The sequence below is a fragment of the Neolamprologus brichardi genome, chromosome 22 (assembly GCF_056152115.1).
Source record: "Neolamprologus brichardi isolate AB-2024 chromosome 22, ASM5615211v1, whole genome shotgun sequence".
NCBI lineage: Eukaryota > Metazoa > Chordata > Actinopteri > Cichliformes > Cichlidae > Neolamprologus > Neolamprologus brichardi.
Window position 1 is genome coordinate 16,168,566 of NC_142124.1, and position 21,365 is coordinate 16,189,930.

At 41.2% G+C, this 21,365-nt stretch overlaps 1 protein-coding gene across 3 annotated transcripts; it reads left to right on the forward strand.

Annotated features, from left to right (window-relative positions):
• The first annotated feature begins 742 nt into the window (after positions 1–742).
• grhl2b (grainyhead-like transcription factor 2b) lies at positions 743–20,650 on the forward strand. Of its 3 annotated transcripts, none has more exons than XM_006787894.3 (16): positions 743–1,097; positions 2,755–2,926; positions 3,706–3,773; positions 5,159–5,531; positions 6,131–6,189; positions 6,328–6,484; positions 7,256–7,367; positions 10,964–11,058; positions 14,688–14,846; positions 15,693–15,750; positions 15,927–16,066; positions 18,210–18,247; positions 18,409–18,500; positions 19,274–19,359; positions 19,489–19,553; positions 19,643–20,650. In XM_006787894.3, the coding sequence occupies exons 1-16, from the start codon at positions 1,078–1,080 to the stop codon at positions 19,755–19,757; spliced, it is 1,809 nt and encodes a 602-aa protein (XP_006787957.1). In that variant the 5' UTR covers positions 743–1,077; the 3' UTR covers positions 19,758–20,650. The 3 variants fall into 3 exon arrangements, with proteins under 3 accessions (XP_006787957.1, XP_035762402.1, XP_035762403.1); XM_035906509.2 differs by having other exon boundaries at positions 6,134–6,189; XM_035906510.2 differs by lacking the exon at positions 743–1,097 and adding an exon at positions 1,127–1,384.
• The last annotated feature ends 715 nt before the right edge of the window (positions 20,651–21,365 follow it).

Genomic DNA, 21,365 nt, shown 5'->3' on the forward strand with positions numbered 1-21,365 from the left:
ACATATTGTTTATATACTGAGTATATATAGTATAGTTTTATTTGCTGTGTCTCTGCTCTGTGAATGGACACTTGTGTCCATCAACCGTCTTCATTAAAAAAAAAGAAAAATGAAGTTTTATATTCATCAATTACAGATTGTTTGCACCCCACCTGACCACTTCCACAGTCATTGTATGACACACACACACACACACACACACTGTTTGCTCTGGCAGAGTATTCCTAAACACTGGGATCTCCTTATACAATAGCTTCATTAAGGGGACAATGGCATTGTGTCAGCTAATGACAGGGCTCCTCCCTGCCTTCGCTCTGCTCTGAGATTACCTGGAACACACACACACACACACACAAGAGTCACTATTGAAATCTGAGGGGTCAGAAGTAAAATCAGCCGATGGGGGAATGAAAGACAGCCTGAGGCAGTGAGTGGCCAGTTCGAGGCTGTGCAGTCACGCCTCGAGTCCTCCTGTTTCAAACATAATCAATCATAACAGAATCAAATCAAATCAAATCGGAAGCCGTAAAAATCCGTAAATCTAATCAGTTTCCTGTGTGTCTTCGTTTTCTGTGTCACTGCGGCGTCTTTGCTTCGCTCGCAGGTAAGGTGGGCCCCTACCTGCCCCCAGCAGCCAATCGGATCTCCTCTCCCCTCGACAGCAGCCAATCAGCGGGCAGACTCGCCCTCAGCCTCAATTGTTCCACTGTGAAAGAATTCAGAGCCACAAAGTTGACCGGCTGCCATTAAAAGAGAGTCAAGGCAAATATCGCAATGCGCTAAGTATGACACGCTGATGTTTGTCATCGTAATCTACGTTTAAGGTGAGCGAGGGAGACGCAGAGGGATTGGCTGCTGCCTTACCTGCCCAGGTGGAAGGAGCGGAGGAGAGGCAAGCCAAACACAAACACAGGGAGAGAGAGAGGAGAGAGGGAGAGAGGGGCAGGGAGAAAAGAAGCGGGGCGAGAAAAAGTCGACTTACCTGTAGCCCAACTTCTGGCAACTCACTCTCACTCTATTACCTGCTCCGACTTGAAAGTCCAGTTTCACAAGGAAGAATCGTAGAGGAAGCTAAATATGTCACAGGAGACAGACAAGTAAGTGATCGAGCCAGAGGAGAGGATCTTTGCTGATTTCTACATGCGGGGGGGAGAAAGTTGTTCAAGTGTTTTCTTTTGAGTCTGTTATTAAAACGAAGCTGCTTTAAACCCGGGATTACCTTTGTTTAGGACACACACACTTAAAAAAAAATAATAATAAGGGGGGTGTAAAATGGGGCTCGCGTACCGGTTTCGCTCCGTTTGGACTGTTTATGACAGATATGAAGCTGTTCTAGGGCCTCGAGGAGAAGCTGACAAGCTTGGCGCCGTGGATTTCATTAGAGGTGAATTCGCCATTTTTGACTGATGGGAAAACCTTCAGGGTGCAAGGACTGTTATTTTTAAACACTTTAACTAAAAAATATACTTTTTGTGCTGCTTTTGGATATCATTGCATCGTTTCCTTCCCTCCTCCTATTTAAGGCCTAGAGAGCGTGTTGGATCTGCGTGTGAACAGTTTGTAAAGCCTGCTGGCCTCTTCTGTTGTTTTCTAACGGGATATACAAACTCCTTTATTTATTAACAATTCTTTTAAAGAAATCAACCTTTGGACTGCAGCGCTAAATTTTTAATAGAGTCAGAAGGATTTTGCTGTTGAAAATTAAAAATTGAAATTGTTATTTTTTCCTTAACAGTCATAATAATATTAATAATACAGACCAGATGTTACAGGTGTCCTGCTTTCTCCAAATTCTGTGTAATTTAAATTGTAATTGTGTCTAATATTGTTATAACATAATAATCTTATACCTTATTTCATTTACCTAGATCATTCCTAACACGATAATCAATTATTATTTCATCCGTTATCACTATTAGAAGTATATGTTGCAACAAATATGGTTGTCAAAGTGTGGCTGCCCATAGTTGATTTTCCAGTTTTCCTGCAGAGCTGCTGTCTCCCGCATAAGTGGAAGCAGCAGGTGTCTGCCTCTATTTTGACACACAGCGTTAACATTTACTCCAACCCAGTAGATTAAAGCTCCAAAACTCCTAAACATCGCTCATCGACCCTTTTTCACAATACAAGCTCGATCCAAAGGCAGGAGCATTATTTGTTTGCAGCCGGGTAAAGAAAGCATGCCATCGTGCCTTTTTGTGTGATTCAGTATAAGGAAGACACAGTGGAGCTTCTCTTTTGCAGTTAGCCCTTTATTTTCTGTATAAAGGTTTGCATCACTGGTCGCAGGAGGGACGAATGTCAAATAGAGAAAGCGGATCTTTCATACACTTACACAGAGATCTATGAAAGAAAAAAAATCCTCATTAATATTTCCTGTGTAAATGTCTAGAAGTGTGTTGAAGCCACAAACATAAAAGCCAAATGAAAAATGGCCACTGTCAGACATGACAGGAGCATTTCATTGTGCAAGTTGCCACATTTAGAGCCTTTCCTGTGATTGGCTGAGCTCAGAGAGATGTTGTGGCAACACTGTATGTATTTAACTGGTCTCTGATCTGATCTTAAGTGAGCCTAAAGAGCAAAGAGGAAAACACACAGAGAAAAACAGACAGGCGTGAACGCTGCTCTAGCTAATCAGTTCATCCATCACAGTTCAGCCTTGAAAATAACAGTTGTCATGTTTTTTTGATCGCCTACCAAAAAAAAACTGTACATGTTTAAAACAGTGTTTAAATCCCTGTGCTTCTCAAGCAAACGTCTGGTAGTGGTGGTCCCCAACGAGAGGAGGGCGTACACCAGCGAGGATGAGGCGTGGCGGTCGTACCTGGAGAACCCGCTGACAGCCGCCACCAAGGCGATGATGAGCATCAATGGAGACGAGGACAGTGCCAACGCCCTGGGTCTGCTCTACGACTACTACAAGGTGCCCAAAACCCTCATAAAGAGCACCTATTGTCCTTCGCCTTTGATTCTTTCATGCATCTGTACCATTAATGAAACATTCAACATAGCAAAAGTGATAATGAACTCGGTGTGTGTGCAAGTAAGACCTGTCTAAAAGCTCTAAACACTCTGTTTTAGACAGTTTTTCTACTGCTTGACGTTTATGATGTCACTGAGATCAGATATCCCCAATATGGTCATCTCAGGCACTCACCTGCTGATCAGAGCTTTTTGTTTGTGAGGGGCAGCCAATCAGAGGAAAGCTGGCTGAAAGGAGATGAAATAATAATTTAAAAAAGCTAAATAAAGATCATTTCAACTGTCATGTAAAGACACTTGAGCAAAGTCCAAAGATAGAAATACAGAGCTAGAAATGAGCATGACAGGTCAACTTTAAAGCATAAATACAAAATAACAATGCTAATGTCCGAGGGGACTGTATGCTTTTCAGTGTCTCACACTTTAAAGTTTTCTTTTTTTTTACTTTAGAGGACATAAACTCAAATATGCGAAAATGATTACATCTTTTTTTTAATTAAAATAGAGCAGCATATTAATTAACATATTTCCTTTCTATTTAAATTTGTCAAATAAGTTAAATCAGACCACAATGACAACTGTTTTAACTGAACCGACTGAAACATTACACAGCACAGAGGTCTGACGTAAACAGGTGACATGTGGGACACTAAACTGGGAGCTACAGCGCCCTTATAGGCTTGACCGAGAGTGACTTGACTGTCCTCCTTTTCTCTGTAGGTGCCCAAAGAAAAGAGACTTCTGCAACTTTCCAAAGCCACTGAAATTACAGAGGAACAGGAGAAGAGGTCAGTGAACACTCGCCTTGCTCGAAACACCACGAAAATGCACCCGCCATGGTGGTCGACGTTTCCAGCAGCAGGTGGAAACAAACAAGGGCGCTCAGTGTGATAAAAGTAGACAGTTAAAAAGATGTTCTATGAAAACTGTTTAATACGAAAAGCCATTTCTTCAAAAATTGCTTTACGTTACAATAGTAGCGAGTCATCTAATCTAAGGTCGCAGTGATATGAGACAAACACCAGGAGCATGAACGTGTGAAAATATCACAGATCAGTGAGTCTTGTTTCACTCCAAGCACTGATACTGAAAGAAAGAAGCCCAGACTGGACTGAAGCCAATGAAAGGCTCCCGCTCCCTGAGGAAAAAAGAAGAATACAAAAGATTTGATGATATAATACGCTCCGGCTCTGGGAGCAAACTGCTGTTATCTACTTACTGATCTGTAAAAAGGGAAACATCGCCTCATTTCCATTTAGACAACATGCTGCGTGAGTGTTTAGAGAAACTGTGCCTGAAAGCATCATTACATTTATTTTATTATTATTTTTCAGCTCTTCAACGCTGACTTGCCAATTAGTGCTAACCTTTAAGTGAAAGCAGCTTCTCATTGGAGTTTTCTTCTTCTACATAAACCTGCATGTGTTGTATTTTAGTTGCGCATTTTTACATTTTTACATCTTAAAATATGAAAAAGGGACTTTTTTTGAAAAAGATTTTTTTTAAAGACCTGCATTAACCCTCTGTAACCATGTTTATTAGAGTTAAGCCAAAAAGCGACCCCCTGAAGTTAAAAAAAACAGAAAAGAAGCACAAAATACAGTCGCAATGTGATTTTTCTGGGAATCAGCTAAATCACTGCTGTGTATTCATATAAATTACAAAAACCTGCATTAAACATCATCAGATAATAATCAATGGTCTTGAGATCGCAGTTCATCAAATGCTTAGCCTTTTATGCCCTCCATGCAGGCTTTTTACCTGCATGCAACCAAAACCTGATTGTTCACAAACCAAAAAGCTTCCTAAAGTGTCAAAGCTTTTGCCTCCTGCAGACAGATTTTGCATATTCATATACAGATATCTATTTATAGTGATATGTTTTACCTGTTTTGTTCCATTTGTTGCTTTAGCGTACATCAAACTCAAACCTACAGTGCTGCTAGAGGTCACAAAAGACACCACAGGGAACCTTTCTTTTACTAAAACGAACATCAGTTTTAGGGCTAGTTATGATTTTTTTTTTTATTATTATTATTTTTTGTTGAGGCCGTAAAGAGAGCAGCAGACATTTACCTCCAGATGTAGCTCACCCAATAATTTTACTATCTAATAGTTTGTGCGTTTCACAAGGAAATGCATGTAATCCTATTAATTCCATGTTTTTATTCAGGCCGATGTTGCAAAACAACCCCAGCAGCCAAAGCGAGGTGGAGATGGTGGACAACCGCGTTCAGGTCCTCAAGTCTGTCCCCGTCAACCTGTCCTTGAACACCGAGCACCAGGAGACCAAGCGCGAGCAGTTCAGCGGCTCGACGGGGTCGGGGGACGGAGGCTCTCCGGCTGTTGCCGTGGTGAAGGCCGAGGTATACGCGCCCGTCTTTATGCCAGGAGGGGGGGCTCACTACAGGGTGGAAGGAGAAGACTCGGCGCGGGTGATCTACGAACAGAGTCCGTATGAGGTGACCACGGTCAGTCACAACTCGTACGCCAAAGACGACGAGCAGAGCCCGCCTGACAGTCCGTACGAAGAGGAACGAGACGCGGTGAGAATGGAAAGAGTGTGACATGAACAGACACTGATGAAGATAAACATAGAATCGGCTTCTTTTTAAGGGAACACTGAACAAAAAAAGCACACTGTTGGAGTTAAACTTATTGGGCATTGTAGTTTATGTGCTGTTGATGCCAGTAAAAGCCTAAATCTACAAGATAATCAGTGAAGATAGCAACTGTCCAAAGCTGCGCAGTAGACCAGAATGCATTGCAATGACAGGATCAGGTCTGCTTCTTTTCTTCTTTTTGCTGTGTTGTTATTATAATCCTATAAACCACCGCTGCATGAATGATGAGGTGCTAGAAGGCATGCCGGGAAGAGAAATAAAGCAGGCACTAAAACAGGAAATGTAACACAAGAGGACTGCTGATGATTTGTAACCGTATATGCTGGACAGAGACTGATAAATGTACAAATATGAATCACTCAGAGGTTAAAGGCTCACTACATTTGGCCATCCGATGTGTCTCCAGCTGACCAGGACCTTCACGTCTTTCCACCTGCAGCATTGTTTGAGCAGTTCCTCTAAAATGTGCCTTTATATTGAATAATTTCCTCTTTTTCTGTGTTTTTGTGCCTTTTCAACAGAAGTACCACTCGCCTTCCTCTCTAGCCACAGGTGACTTCTTATTTCATCAGGAGGGAATGTAAGTGACTCAAGCCCACCTGCTATCACAGTGTCTGTGGCGTAAATGTTCACATGCAGACCATTTTGTAACCAGAAGAGCCTTTCGGTGCGATTGTCATTTCCAGTCACGGGGCTCTCGATGTGTTTGTGTGTACAGCGACAGCTTCCAGTACACGCTGGACGCCACGCGCTCGCTGCGTCAGAAGCAGGGCGAAGGGCCGATGACCTACTTGAACAAAGGCCAGTTCTACGCTGTGACGCTCAACGAGCTCAGCGCCAACAAGCGCCTCCGACACCCCATCAGTAAAGTCCGGGTGAGCATGTCCACATCTGTCTTTAATCTCTGTTTCGGCATCATGACCTGTAGCAAGTAAAATTGCTAAAATAAAAAAATATAAACTCAGATGTTATGAATTGGATACTGCCCAGAAGAATATGTGGAGATCAAAAACAGAGCTAAAACAAAGGTAAGAAATTAAGGGGAATCTGTTGTTCTTTTCCTTATTTTATGTGATTGGCTGCTGATCGTATTACACATTTCCAAACTCCCAAATGAGGTCACCATATGCAGGAGTAATCCCCTTGAGCTAAAAGGTTTCAAGCTCCTCCAAATGTTCACTTTTAAAGTGGATTTTCTGCTATTTTCTCTTTGTGGTGTCAATAAGAGTATTATCGCTAATGTAGTCATCTCAAGGCCCGGCTCTGGCTGCAGATGGAGAGTGCAGATAAACTCTCAGATTAAGATAGAGTCCAGTATGAAGTTGTGAAAAGGCAAAATATGTGCCTTTAACTTCATAAAATGTGATTTTTCTTTCATAGCTTGGCCATTATGATGTGAGCAGTTTGGCTAGGATAAGCAGGAAACAGTTAACCCTAATCACTCGGACAGAGTTTATTAAAACTTGGGTAAATTTTGAGGTGATCATCCCCTTTTTGTTGTTATATTGATGCAAATCTCTGGAGATAATCTGAGTCCAAAGTTACAAATAAAAGCCAAGCTGTAATATAAAAATGAATGTCAGATAGGACTGGTGTTGCCTGACTCATAAGTCACGTTTTGTTTTCTGTCTCGTCTCCCTCCTCAGAGTGTGATCATGGTGGTGTTCAGTGAGGATAAGAACCGAGACGAGCAGCTTAAATACTGGAAGTACTGGCACTCCCGGCAGCACACGGCCAAACAGCGAGTCCTGGACATCGGTGAGACTTTCACTGCCTCCCTCCATCTTTTTGTCTTCATGTTCCTTCCCATGTTGAACAGATGAGTGAATGAAAACACACAAAGCAAAGGACAAGATGACACATTTATGCTGGAATGTGCTTAACCAATAAACACAGCATTGCTAAACTGAGAGCAAACAAGCCTCCACCCAGATGTCTGTCTGTGGCCGTACAGCTGCCCACCATCAGACAAGAGGCTGGGCCGTCGCACGCGCACACACACCTGAGTCTCTTAATGTCTACGTATGGCTCAGACCCACCACTTAAATCCTCTAATCTCTTTCACATTACCTGAGAGACTGAGCAGAATACTAAATTGTGAAAAGAGAGAAAAACAATAATCCAAAGCAGGGTTCAACTTGAAGTTGTGAAACTCCGTCTCACAGCGTTTCCCACGGGTAAACGCGTTCTCATCTGAAGACTCGTAATCGTCACACTTTTGACCTTTTGTCTGCCGTCGATTTTCAGTTGATGCATTTGAATTTGAACCGTCTTTTTCTACGCCTTGTTGAATGAGTGTGTGTGAGAAGCGAGTAGGCGGTTTGCCTTTTGACAAGCTAGGGCCTGCTCGGAGAGCGGAGCTGTAGAGGTATGTGGGAGAATTCGATGGGAGAAGCACACACAGACATAGGCAGCTTGTCGGGACAGGGAGAGGAATGCTAGCTACACTGTTACCTTAGCTGGTCGTGGTCTGTTGGAAGTAATTCTTCCCCAGTTTAGATCTTCATCTTAATTCTTATATTTATACAACCCGAGACAAGTCCCAATCAGCCTACAATTCACACACATCTTTACATCTGCCGGGAGAGACGATCCAGAGGATGCCAAACCCGTTAACATTTTGGACTTCTTTCGTTTTTAGTCAAGAAAATATTGGTCAGAATTCAGGCCAATATTTAGCTTGAATATATTAAGTCACATTTAAATAATATGTTATGAGCTTTAACTTTTTAATGTTTGTTCTTGATTTTTTAAGCTGATTTTGTAAATGTTGTGCTCCATTTTTTCTCCCTGGTTTTGTGAGTCTGTTCTGTTTGTCTGTCTGTTGGTCTGTGTGGTTGGGCCGGCCCAGCATGCCTAGATTAAGTTAGGCAAGTAAGCACGATGTGGAGCAACAGTTTTCTGACAGTTGTTTAAGGTATAAAAGCAAGATAAACATATAACCAAGAGTTCAACTGGAGGCTTGTTTTGTAGTTGTAGTTATGTGTGGAATAAATAACCTTTCCCCTTTTTTCCTTTACATCCACCTTGCTTTTTATTACGTAATGACATGCACGCTTCCTCCTGAAAAGTTTGGGTTAAAAACTTTACTTTACAAAGAAGATTTGAAGGTTGCAGCTACAGTAGGATTCAATTTGAAGTGGGAAATCCCAACTTCCAAATCAGAATTTTCAACTGGAACACCCATCAAGTCAGATTTCCAACTCAGGAAGTTGGAGAAACCCCAGCAACTCCAACTTCACAATCCAAATGCATGTTAACATTAGTAAAACTGTAAAACTAGAAATCTGTGCAACCACTGCTATGTATTTGTGGCTTGCTTATTTAGTGTGTCACAAATACACATGGAGCTCAAGAGCAAAATAAAGTCTGGACCCACAAAGGTCAGGAGTGACATCTGATTTCCGAGATAAAGGTATACACAGCAACTTGGTTATAGCATGAGGACAAGGAGCTAGAATGGAGGATGGGTTGCAAAGCAGCTTGCAGAGGCAGCAACTGAGTTGAGCACTTAAAGCACTTTCTAGGATTCACATGGGCCAACTCAGGATCCAGTATCTTGGCATTAAATGTTTTCCTAAAGCCCTGTGGAAGATCCATTATTGACTTTTAGTCGTGTTTGTTTGGTTTACTGTGTATTAAGGGCAGACAGAAAGTATAGTAGTCTTGATGATAAACAGAGCCTCCTGTTTCCTGACTGTGACCACGGATTTGAAAGTGATATGAGGCATCTAATAACAACATTTCTCAAAATGCTGAACTGTACTTCTAAAGGGATCTAGAGCCACTGTGCTACTGCTGTGACAAGGCACCCAGTCAATCCTAGAAGATAAAACTTCAGTTTGCAAGTTTCTGTTATCCAGGACTGCTTTGCCCAGGTGCACCAAATGTAGCTGTCTGCTTTCCTGGTCCCTTCATAGACACATAGGAAAACACAGTTAAGCATTAACTGTCACAGTTTATAGAAAGAGTAATTTTATTATCCAAATACATAAATAGTCTTCAGATAACTGCAAAGCAAGAACTTGAATTCATCTCATCATTAACATGATTACTTGGAGATTAAAGGTATTTTACTGCTGGTTTCATGTAATCGCATGTGTGCGTCTGTTTGGAGGAAGTGTGGCAGCTTTTTCAGCCTGCAATTCTTTGACACCCTGTTTGGCATTTGCTAGTGTAATGAGTTTCTGTTTATAGGTGTGCATATATGATACAAAGATCGTTATCATGTATCAACAGAGAGACGAGAGATATTATCTGCAGACGGACACGCTCATCTTTCTACAAGTATACATTCGTTAAAGATCATGCTGACAAACCAGGCCAGCGATCGAGGACGGGCCATCGTCCCCGCAGCTACAGCTAGCTCAGACTGCGCGCAGCCTGTAACTCGAAGATATTCGGTGATCTGAGGTGAATAGCGAGTCGTGGGGGTTAGTGGGGATGAGGTGGGATCCGTCGTGCCCCTGGGCAGCGTCACAGAATGGATCATTTGAATGGGCCTATTTAAAGTGGGCTGTTAGCAGACAGGCATGTTGCTGCTCGCCTTGCAGCTTTGTGCACCTGTTCAGAAAGCAGGAAGTATTGCTGTAACGGTGGTTAGGTTGAGGGAGGAGATGAGCAGTCACTGACAGAAGGGGGCGGGGGGCATTGAACTGAACAGTTCGCCCTAGATCACAATTGGATCTCATCCTCCCACACGAAGATTTTTATTCCAAGGCTATTTCTTGGAGATGATGGATGGAGTCATTTTATACTTTACTTAGTGGCAAAAAATTGCGTGGCAGGCAATGCTTTCTTCATTATCTGCATATTTGTGGCGTTCCTTCCGAATAACGATATAAACCTTTGGAAATGGGCCACATGAGCACAAATCTCGCCACAGTTTTACAGTCTAAATGCTCAAAATGAAGGGACGCGTGAAATCTCTTTGCTAAAATAGACAGATGTAAATTCATTCTTACAGTAATGATAGTCATGATTCACTCTTTACATTGAAATAAAATCCCAGGCCACATATGAGTCATTATGCCAGCATACCACAGCCCTGCAAGTCCATCCTGTTTGTAAGTCTCAGGTCAACAATATGAATCTGATGCACTCATCTGACTGGCTTTTAATGTGGTCCTCTGAGGCCAATAGTCTTCTGTGTTTCCTCCTGCTGCCTTTGAAGCCCGAGACTCTGTTTGCTCTTGCTGATAAGGCTTTATCTCACAAAAGTGAAGCGTGTCATTTCATTGCTTATCTTAAACAACAATAGCTACCTGCTTTTATTGACCGGTTTGAGGGGCGGTATGACTGTTTGCTGAAGAACTCATACTTGAAATGAATCGTGTCCCTGTGTGTCCCCACAGCTGATTACAAGGAGAGCTTCAACACGATCAGCAACATTGAAGAAATCGCCTACAACGCCATCTCCTTCACCTGGGATGTGAACGAAGAGGCCAAGGTACAAATTTATTACGGCTGTGTGTGTGTGTGCATGTGTGTGTGTGTGTAGGAAATAAATGTCATTGTAATTTTCCCAGAAACTACTCCATAGTATTTACTCTTGCTGGAGGCGTGTTGGAAATAAGAAAAAGCAGTGGGACAGGTTTTTTGAGCTGATTCAGTTGTTGGCAAACAAAAGCACTTTCGAATGTGATGCAAACACCTGCCCGACCCGTAGGCATCACTAACGCTCTTGCGCTCATTTTGAAATCGACGACTGATTCCTAAAACGTTGGCAAATGGTTTCTGCCGCTGTGATCGGAGTGGTTTTGACTGCGTGTCATAAAACTGCCGGGCAGTGTTGCGTAGCTTTGCTCTGTTTGTCCTCCTTTGTGGCCACTCCTTAAACGGAGCCCCGCCGGTGTTTGAACTCCAGAGTGCCCCCAAGGGCCAACACACACACTAGTCTCCGTCCCCACCCTCTGTTGTTTGTTTTGCCCTCATTTCTGTGTGAGCACCAGCGACTATGTGAATCACTCCGTGTTGTGTGCCTCTTTCATTGTAATAGCAGCCTGGGGACAAAGACAGTGCTGGAGAAAATGCAAGCTCACTTCTCTAGATAAATATTTGCTCTGTCTGTTCATCTTTTCCTGTCTTTCTTTCCTTCTGTCACTCTTTTTGCCTCTCTGAATCTGCACAACTATTGAGCCTGAACGTATGCATGTTGAACCACGGAAACAGGTGTACTGCCCTGCTAGTTTAGTGTATTTGCTCTTCTCTGTCAGAACTAAAAGAAAACCAGGAGGACTTTAAAGAGACAGAGTCTTTTTCACTTCCATGATATGTTTTTACACGCCTGATATGCCTGATAGCAAGTTGAAAAACACTGCTTGTCAAATGAATAAGATGTAAGGCAATAAAGAAGAATACAACACCCAGAGGCTGAGCCTCAATTAAACACAATAGAACTATTTTCAGAGTAAAGCGCAAATGATATGGTGTGCACGCCTGAAACAGAGGTTCCTGCTTTAAGTGCTTTTTATTTGAAGAAAAACTTATATCAGGTGCTGCTTTAGTCAAAGGAAGATTACAACTGTTATACTGTTCTATTGTGTGAAGCCTAAAGAGATCAAAACAGCTGCAAAACCCAGAACAACAGTTGCGACATCAGACACAGCAGAAAAAAGAGGGGCTTGGGTGATGGTGGGTTGCACAGTGGCTTGCAGATGCAACGTTTAAATAGTGTGCCCTGCATAATGTCAGCATGTCCTTTGACATTGTTGATTTGACTCATCAGCAGTGGAAAATATTAAATATTAAGAGTTATTGGCCTTCTTTTGTTGAGCTGCATTCAGAAGTCACAGTTCTGTCACCAAGAAATCACAGTTTTTGTCCCAGTTTTGGGAGATTTATTTCTATTTGTTTCCATTCAGTTTAACCTTTGCTTTTAGTCACAGGTTAGGTGCAGATACCAAAAACTCCTTGGTTAGGTTTAAGAAGAGGTTGTGGTTTGGGTTACAATATGGTTGTTTACACCATTATCCCTGCAGACTGAAAAATGATGCCTGCCCAGTGACAGCCAGGGACGTTTGCAAGCACCACCTTGTAATGAGTTGAGTGTAACATACCTGTTTCACTATTTTCTAATGCCCGTGGGTCACGGCACTGAAGCCTAAAAACACCTTGTGTCTATCAGAGAGACACAGCTTTGTTAAAACAGAAGTATTTGACCCGCCCGAGCATAAAAATGGACCAATGCTACATAATATTTAGACACAAGAGCCCATCTGTCTAGAGAGAAAAGTTATTATTGTACGGGAAGACAAACAAACTACTCTGAGAGAAATGGGAGATTTTTTTTATTAGCCTTTTGCACAAGTAGTTGATTATTTTTATTATATTTATTTATTATTTTAAACTTTTAATGAAGTTGATTGCATCATAAGTAGAAACCAGAGAGAGTGCACAGCATAAGTTCCCGTGTAATATTTTATTTTCATTTTATGAGGCCGAGTAATCTTCCCACATGTCACTAAAGTACATGAGTAGAACTGAGTCATCTCAAGATTTAAGCTGGTAGTCTTCCAACAGGGTGCTGTTGAGAAACAGTTACTCGATCTTTATCAATTTTCTTCTTTTCTTTTTAGCGGCTCACCTTGCTCTGCCATGCATTTATAAACGGGTGGTGCAGTTAACGGTTGTAGCTTTGGTGTTTAAATAGAAAAATCAGACAAAATAAAAGTGAGAGAAGTACTGCAGAGCAGAGAATAATAGAAGAATGGCGCTTTAGCATTGACCCTGCCTCTTCTCCACAGGCTTTCCTCTTGGCTGCTGTAGCTAATGGAGTTTTTATGGTTCAAGTTAATGACCAACCTCCTTGGCTTTTGTTGTACTGCACATTTATAACACAGACCAAAGATTGATGGCGATGTGTGCCGAGGCTTGACGAACAAGAAAAGCAGAAACATAACAGCGTTTTTTTTTTCTAACTGATGGGAACACCACCACATGAAAAAGAAAGAGTTTCTCACTGATCTGTTATCTCTGTACTTTTGATTTTTATCTGCTGAGAAGAAAACACATCGCAGGGGAAAGGAATTTTGTTTGTTAGACACTTAACAGCCAAGTGTCTGTCAAAAAAAAGGGGGGGAAAGGCTCCCACTGGCTAACTAAAGGTGTTTCAGAGCTGACAAAACTATGTATGCCGAACATGTGAGTTTGAAAATTAAAACATATTGGCTCGCTTTGGGATTTAAATATGGACAGACTCTAACAAGGTGCTGGAAACATTCCTCAGACATTTAGATTCATATTGAAATGTTAGCATCACACAGTTGCTGCACGTTTGCTGGCTGCACGTCCGTGATGTGAATCTCTCATTTCACAACATCCCAAAGGTGCTCTGTGGGATTGAGATGTGATGGCTGTGGAGGCCATCAGAGTACATCTGAACTCATTGGGGTGATCTGAGATTTTGTGTGTTATACTTCTGGAAGCAGCAATTAGAAGATGGGTACATTGTGTTTAAATGATACTCAATTGGTACTAAGGGGCCCAAAGTGTGCCAAGAAAATTTCCCCACACCATTACACCTACAAGCAGCCTAAATCATTGATGCAAGACAAGATGGATCCATGGTTTCATGGTGTTTATGTCGAATTCTGACTCCACCATCTAAAAGTTGCAGCAGAAGTTGAGACTCATCAGACCGGGCGACATTCTTCCAATCTTCCAGAGTACAATTTTGGTCAGCCTAAATTTTCTGTTGTCAGCTGACAGAAGTGTCACCCAGTGTGGTCTTCTGCTGCTGTAGCCCATTCAGAGATGCTCTTCTGCATACCTTGGTTGTAAAGATAGTTATTCGAGCTCGTGATGCCATCCTGTGAAGCCTAGAGATGATTGTGTGGGAAAATCCCAGTAAATCCGTTTCTGAAATACTGTCTGACAGCTGTCTGATGCTGGTTGTCTTGACCATGTCTGCATGCATAAATGAACTGAGTTGCTGCAATGTGATTGGCCGATTGGATATCTGTGTTAAAGAGCAGCGTATCTAAAAAAGTGAGGACTGAGTGTACTTTTATTCCTAAATTGCAGAGTTAAAGTATTTTAACATTTCCACCTCTCCTTCCTTGTTCTGTGTCCCTGAAGATCTTCATCACAGTGAACTGCCTGAGCACAGACTTCTCGTCTCAGAAGGGGGTGAAGGGTCTTCCTCTGATGATCCAGATTGACACTTATAGCTACAACAACCGGAGCAACAGGCCGCTGCACAGGGCCTACTCACAGATCAAGGTCTTCTGTGACAAGGTGATAGATCACTTCTTCTGTATTTCTTTATATGTGGAGTCCTTTAGCCAGAACCAAATGCGCCATATTTGTTTAGTGAGTTTGATTATTCTTATTTTCTTGACTCATTCATTTCTCAGGAGAGATTTTAAAGGGACAGTCCACTCCAATTGCACATGTGCATGTTTACCCTCTGGCCTATTTTGTCCATCTAGATTGTTTTGGTGTGAGTTGCCCAGTTATGGAGATATCAGGTGTCTGCCTTTTCTTGAATACAATGGATATAAAAATGCACTTGCCTTGTGTTGCTCAGGGTGACAATAAATACCCTCAAAAACTCTTTTCATGAACTGTGACCTGTTTACTTAAAAAAAAACCTCATTAATCTTTGTTGTGAGCTGTTTATTTAATAATTAAAGGCGCCTAAAATGTGTGACTTAAAGAAGTTGTAGTTTAAAGGACTATAAATGAAGTTTGTGCCTTCATTTTCTGTACAGATTACATAACAGCTCAAACAGTGAACTAAATTCAGAAGCTTGAACAGAAATACGCTTCTGTGAGTTTAACTGCTGTCTGGTTTTGTCTCAGTTCATGTGGCATTGACGTGAAGTCATTAAGCTGAAGTTACTTGTGTGTTCTGAGCTGCTGGGAGTTACCAGTAAGAGGCGCACTCACTGTAAAATATTCAGACAGGTAGCTGCAGTGAGGCAGTTATATCATGACATCAGTCCTCCCTCTAGTGGTCAGCTTATGCATCCTCTGCACAAAATGAAGCTTACACACACACACACACACACACACAGATGTGTTTTTTTCTGAGGCTTGTTCGTATACACAAACTGATGTCTCTTTTCTTTTTGTTTCCAGGGAGCTGAGAGGAAAATAAGGGATGAGGAGAGAAAACTGTTACGCAAGAAGTCAAAAGGTACGAGCCGAGTGAGAAATAATTTAGTTTTGAATGAAAATGAAAAAATTATCAGAGAAAATTATAGCTCCAGGGTTCAGTTTGAAGTTTGCAAATCACTGTGAATATATCTCCCCTTCATAAGTAATAATTGTTGCTATTCATATTCTGCTTTTTTCATTTGGACTTATCTCCAGGGAAAGACGGAGGCGTCGGGGTGATAAGTGCCACCAAGAAGTCCGACACCACCTATTTCAAGACCATGACCGACTTGGATGCCCAGCCCGTGCTCTTCATCCCCGATGTTCACTTTGGAAACCTGCAGAGAGCCGGACAGGTAGGTCACCTCCTCTTTTTCTTCTTTTTCTTTTTTTTAAAAAAAAAAAAAGAAAAAAAGCAAACTTTGTATTTTTGCAAAAATGTAACCCCAACTCAGTAGGTTGCAACATGAAAGAGGAAACACAATGGGATAAACAAAGACCTATTAAGAAAACTGAATAAAAGGAACAAATAATGGCGTGCCTGCAGAGCCTACAGGCTGAGAGGAAGCTTACCTCGAGTCTGTCTTTGGCAGAATTAAACAAAAGAGATGAAAATATATGAAAATGTTCAGTCATTAATATTATCTGTGAGTGGTAAAAGTATGTGAACCTTGAGGATTAGCAGGTGAAATGAGAATCGGGTGTGAAGTGATACCATGTTTTTATATAGCGAGCAAGGATCAAGGTCTGATCTTTTTAATATTGTGGAGGCAGTGTATCGTGGCATGAGCAAACAAGACCTATGAAAAATGGTTTTTGTTGCTCCTACGGCTGGAAAAGGTTACTGAAGCGTCTCTGAGGAGTTTTAACTCCATCAATATACAGTCAGACACAAATAAAGACTCAGTGGGTTCATAAAAATCACTCCAGATGTGTAACAGCTGTAGCACAAGACTGAAAAACAAAGGTGTGCACAAGAAGGCTACAAGAGAACGATACTGCTGTCCATCTGCTCTTGGCCAGAGGAGCCCAAAATAAAGTTTAAGGGTATAAATAAGAAGCATTGTGTTTGGAGAAATGAAAACACTGAATCCAAACACGCAAGAATTCAACATCCTTCCATATTTTGCTGGATCTGTGCCCGGAAGGATGAAACAATGAATATAAGAAGCAAATTATAATTATAAATTATACAGTCAAAGAAGAATAAAATTAACCTGCTTTCTGGAAGTCAGTATTCGAGACATCCTTTTCTCCAGCAACACTTCCCAGTATTTCCTGGGGGAACCTGGGGCATTCCCAGGGTTGACGAGATATACAGGGTGTATCAAAAAGAATAATCCGATTTCAAAGTGCTTTCATTCCTCAGCCATTTAACCAGTAACGATCAAAACACGTCCTCTTTGCTGGGGAAGCAGAACAGCAGCCGTGACTCCAGACATACTTGCATGAGACGAGTTTGACTACTGTATGGAAATATGCTGCGTGTCTGGAATGGGACACATTACACATTTGCATGTAAAACTTTTCATTCAGCATGGATTTTAAAATTTACTGCAAGATACACCACCCTGTATAATAGTGTTACGGCCCCCAAGAGGCATTCTAACCAAAATCTCAAAGCATATCAACAAACTCTTTTTGACCTGGAGGATCAACAGTTCTACTCCAGGCTCCTTCAAGAGCCTCACCCTATCCCTAAGGCTCAGCCCAGCTTCCCTGCTCATGAAAATCATTTGGGGTGGCCGTAACTCAGGAGGTAGAGCAGGTCACCTGTTAACTGGAAGGCTGGTGGTTTGGATCCCTGGTTGCTTCAATCTAATGCATCCATCGGAATATAAATCTGTGTGAATCTTAGATAGAAGAAGGGCTTGTGTGAATGAGCAGGTTGCGTAAAGTGCTTTGACTTTAGAAAAGCTATATAAGAACCAGATGGTTCACCAGTTGTTGCCTTTATAATCTCATCCAAACCTGGTGCCTTGCTACTGGGCAGCTTCTTAACTTCCCCAGCGACCTCTGCCATTGTAAAAGTCTTCCTTCTTCACAGAGGACTTTTGGCAGGGTTTAGGAGTTCCTTGGTCAGAGGTTCTCCTCCCAAACCAAACACGGCTTGAGCTAAGCCCTGCTATCCAAGTCCTAAAAGTTCCTAATCCAGTAGAAATGGACCTCCAGTTTATATTCAGAAATCCATCAACATTGTGGAGTTAAATATACTCTGAGCATTACACCTGATGAGTTACCTCGAACACGGGGTGAAGTCATCTTAGAAGGTTCACATACATACCCCAACAGAAATCTGTACTACTCGAGAAGTTTCTCCAAAAACAACCGAGCAAAATATTCTCCTCTCATTTGCTTAACTGTTTTTTTAGGAGCCATGTAAATCGTATATGTGCATAAATATAGAAAATTCCAAAGACTTTTAGATTTATTTCTGCATGTATTTATATTTTCAATAAGATTAATTTCTGCCACTAATACCCAACGCTTCCTTTTCAGGTGTTTACCTTCAACACAGAGGAGATTGAGAGAGAAGGGTGAGTACGCATCAACACGAAACTCCTGTTTTCATACAAATATAAGTCATGGAAATGAAAGCAGTTGAAGATAGCCGCCTCAGGCAGGGGAAGTGCACATCACCGCAATGGAAAAAAGAAAACGTGCTTGCGCTTGACCTGACGCTGTTCTGTGTTTACAGGAGTGTGGTGGTGAAGAGGATGTTCAGGTCGTCAGATGAAGATCTGTGCCCGTCTCCTCACAAGCAGATCAAAGAGGAGGCGCACAAGAGAGGTACGAGCACGGCCGCCTTCTCCTACACCTGGACGTCATCTCTTCTGTCTTCTTTAAGTGACCTTCTAGAAATGACAAAGTCCAGGAAGGAGAGCAGGGAAATACGCAAGAGAGTTTGACATTTCTAATGATTAACGATGCAATTTATAACAAATCAGGCCCGAGAAAGGGATACACCGTGCCCAGAACCTTTTCCATTCAGATATTTTCCATCATACGTAATACGAGCAGCACTATTTACACTTAATAACAATTCGATCATTTTGATTTAACTGATTATTTGGATAAGCAACATGAAACCGTTCTCAGAAGCATCTATGATTTGTCTCACCGGGTAATCTTCTGTATGTTAGCAGATAGAGGTACATTTAGCAGCTGTTCTGGAGCTTCACTGATGCTTACGTTTTCATTTCTTCCAAGCACTTCTTCTTCTTCTTCTTCTGTGAGACTGAAAGTTCATTCCTTGCAAGGTTCACTGAGTCACACCACCTCCTTTTGCAGCCTCCCGGCTGTTATGAAACTGCATTTTTCAAATTTCCGATCGCTTATTTAGTCTGTAAAATGTCACAAAAACAAAATGTGTTTGTGTGGCCCCGAAGGACTGTTGACATCAGATGAAAAGTAGTAAAAGGATTTATAAATGGTTGCTGATTAGTTTGACAAACGCGCAAACACAATACCTCTAAGTGCTTCCGTCTGTGCACTCCAATCATAGGCACATTATTATGTATATAAACTAAAAGGTGGCCTGCTCTCCTCCTTCCTGTCTGCAGTGCTGCTGTATGTCAGAAAGGAGACAGACGAGGTGTTCGACGCTCTGATGCTGAAGTCTCCCACGCTCAGAGGCCTGATGGATGCTGTGAGTGATGCCTCTCTGTTTGTACGTGGGAACAAATGTCAAAGGCACAGTTTGTTTGCAGCCCGAGTGCCTGTTCATAAGCTGCTTTTTTATTTTTCCTGCTTTTCTGGGGTTTTTTCTCATCGGTAGATATCAGAGAAATATGGCGTGCCCACGGAGAGGATAGCCAAGGTGTACAAGAAAAGTAAGAAAGGGTGAGTGAGGCAAACAAAAGGAAGAGTAAACTAACTTGGAGCTTGAACTTTTTCCACACGAAATCAAACTTTTGCTGTTTTTGCGGCAGGATCCTGGTGAACATGGACGATAACATCATCGAGCACTACTCCAACGAAGACACCTTCATCCTCAGCATCGAGAGCTACGCAGACGCCTTCAAGATCATGCTGACGGAGATTTGACAGCTTGTTAACTGACTCAAGAGACTGTGGGGGGAAAAAAATCAAAAGAGACGCTGTGACTGGTTGATAAGCTGACTGGCATTACTGGAGACAGTCCACTGGAACTGTACAGATGCTTTGAGGTCAACGTGGAAACACGTGATATCTCTCCCACACTGTTACACTATGAAGCAAATTGCATTTCCTGATTGTCTTGTTGAAAGGACGTTCCTATGAACTGGTTTAGGGTGAAATGATGGACCACAGATTCATATTCTCCAGTTTTACAGCATGTTTGTTTTGTATAAAAGAATATGTATGCTTATCCTCATTCTGTACAGACTTTATGTTGCCAAATAACACATCAGGAGTAGACTTGTGAAATGCCTGATGTACTGTATTTAGCTGCAGCTTGATTTAGTTTACCCCAAGTAATTTAGTAGCTTTGCATGCTGGCCTTTTTTTTTGTTAGATGTTATTTATTAATGCTTTAATGAGATTTTAAATTTCTTCAGCAATTTATCCAAGAATTTCAAGTGCTACATTTTAGTGACTTTTAACTAGTACTCTTTAACAGTACTCGTTAAGTTTTAAAATGTCATATCCCTTCATTTCAGCCGTGTTGTAGTATTTACAGGTCAAAATAAATATGATTTCTAGTCCTAAATGAGAATAACATTTGAAGACTAAAAACAATCTCACTGGAGACAAGCAATATGCTGTTGTTGTTGGAAACTCAAGTGTTTGGTTGTGTTGAAAAATTAATAAAGATATGGCGATATCATTTTTTGGCAAAACTGTGATTAGGAGTCTGTGAGTTAAATGCTAGCATGCTCACTAGTACACAAGGAAAGACTGTTAGACTAAACATAGAAAAGTCTGGTTGCCAAACTAATAAATTACATATACAAGTGTGTTTTCTTTGTGCATTTTAAAGCAGCTCAACATTAAACACAATGAATAGAACTGGAGTCAAAGACAGCAGCTAGAGCTGTACTATGTTAGGGTAGGTGTATTTTTTATCAAACTTGTTAAACCATTTGGTTTTTCAGTTTGAAAAAAATGTAAAAAAAAAAAAAAAATTATATATATATTTTTTTTAATTAAAAACTTTTTTTTTATTAAAACTTTTAAAGTTTAGGTGAGTTGTCTACATTTGAACTAATATTATTTGTAATCTAGAGGATGTAATGTGGAATGTTAGCATGCTAACATTTTCCAGTTAGCGCGGTACACTAGTTAGCTAAAGCTAATAAGAGTTTATTTTATTCCAATAATATTTAAGCTTTCAGCTGCTAGTTTATTCACAAGGGATCATCAAAGCGACTATGTTCTTTTATGTTACTATGTTACTTATTAATGTAATGCAAAGGGGATTTTATTTCTCCTCCCAGGATTGATCCAGGCATTTTCTTTTAGCTTGTTCAGTGAATGTATAAACTATAATGTGGAGCCACTGATATTTTTTATAAAATATTTAGTTCAACTTTTGTTCTCAGAGAGGTTCCAAATGTTTGAGTTTCATTGCAGTTTCATAACAGCTAAGAAGCTATCCAAGATGTTGCTGTGACTTGGTGAACAGTTTTCATGAATATGCTTTCAGTTTAACAGAAGTCCTTACAGTGAATG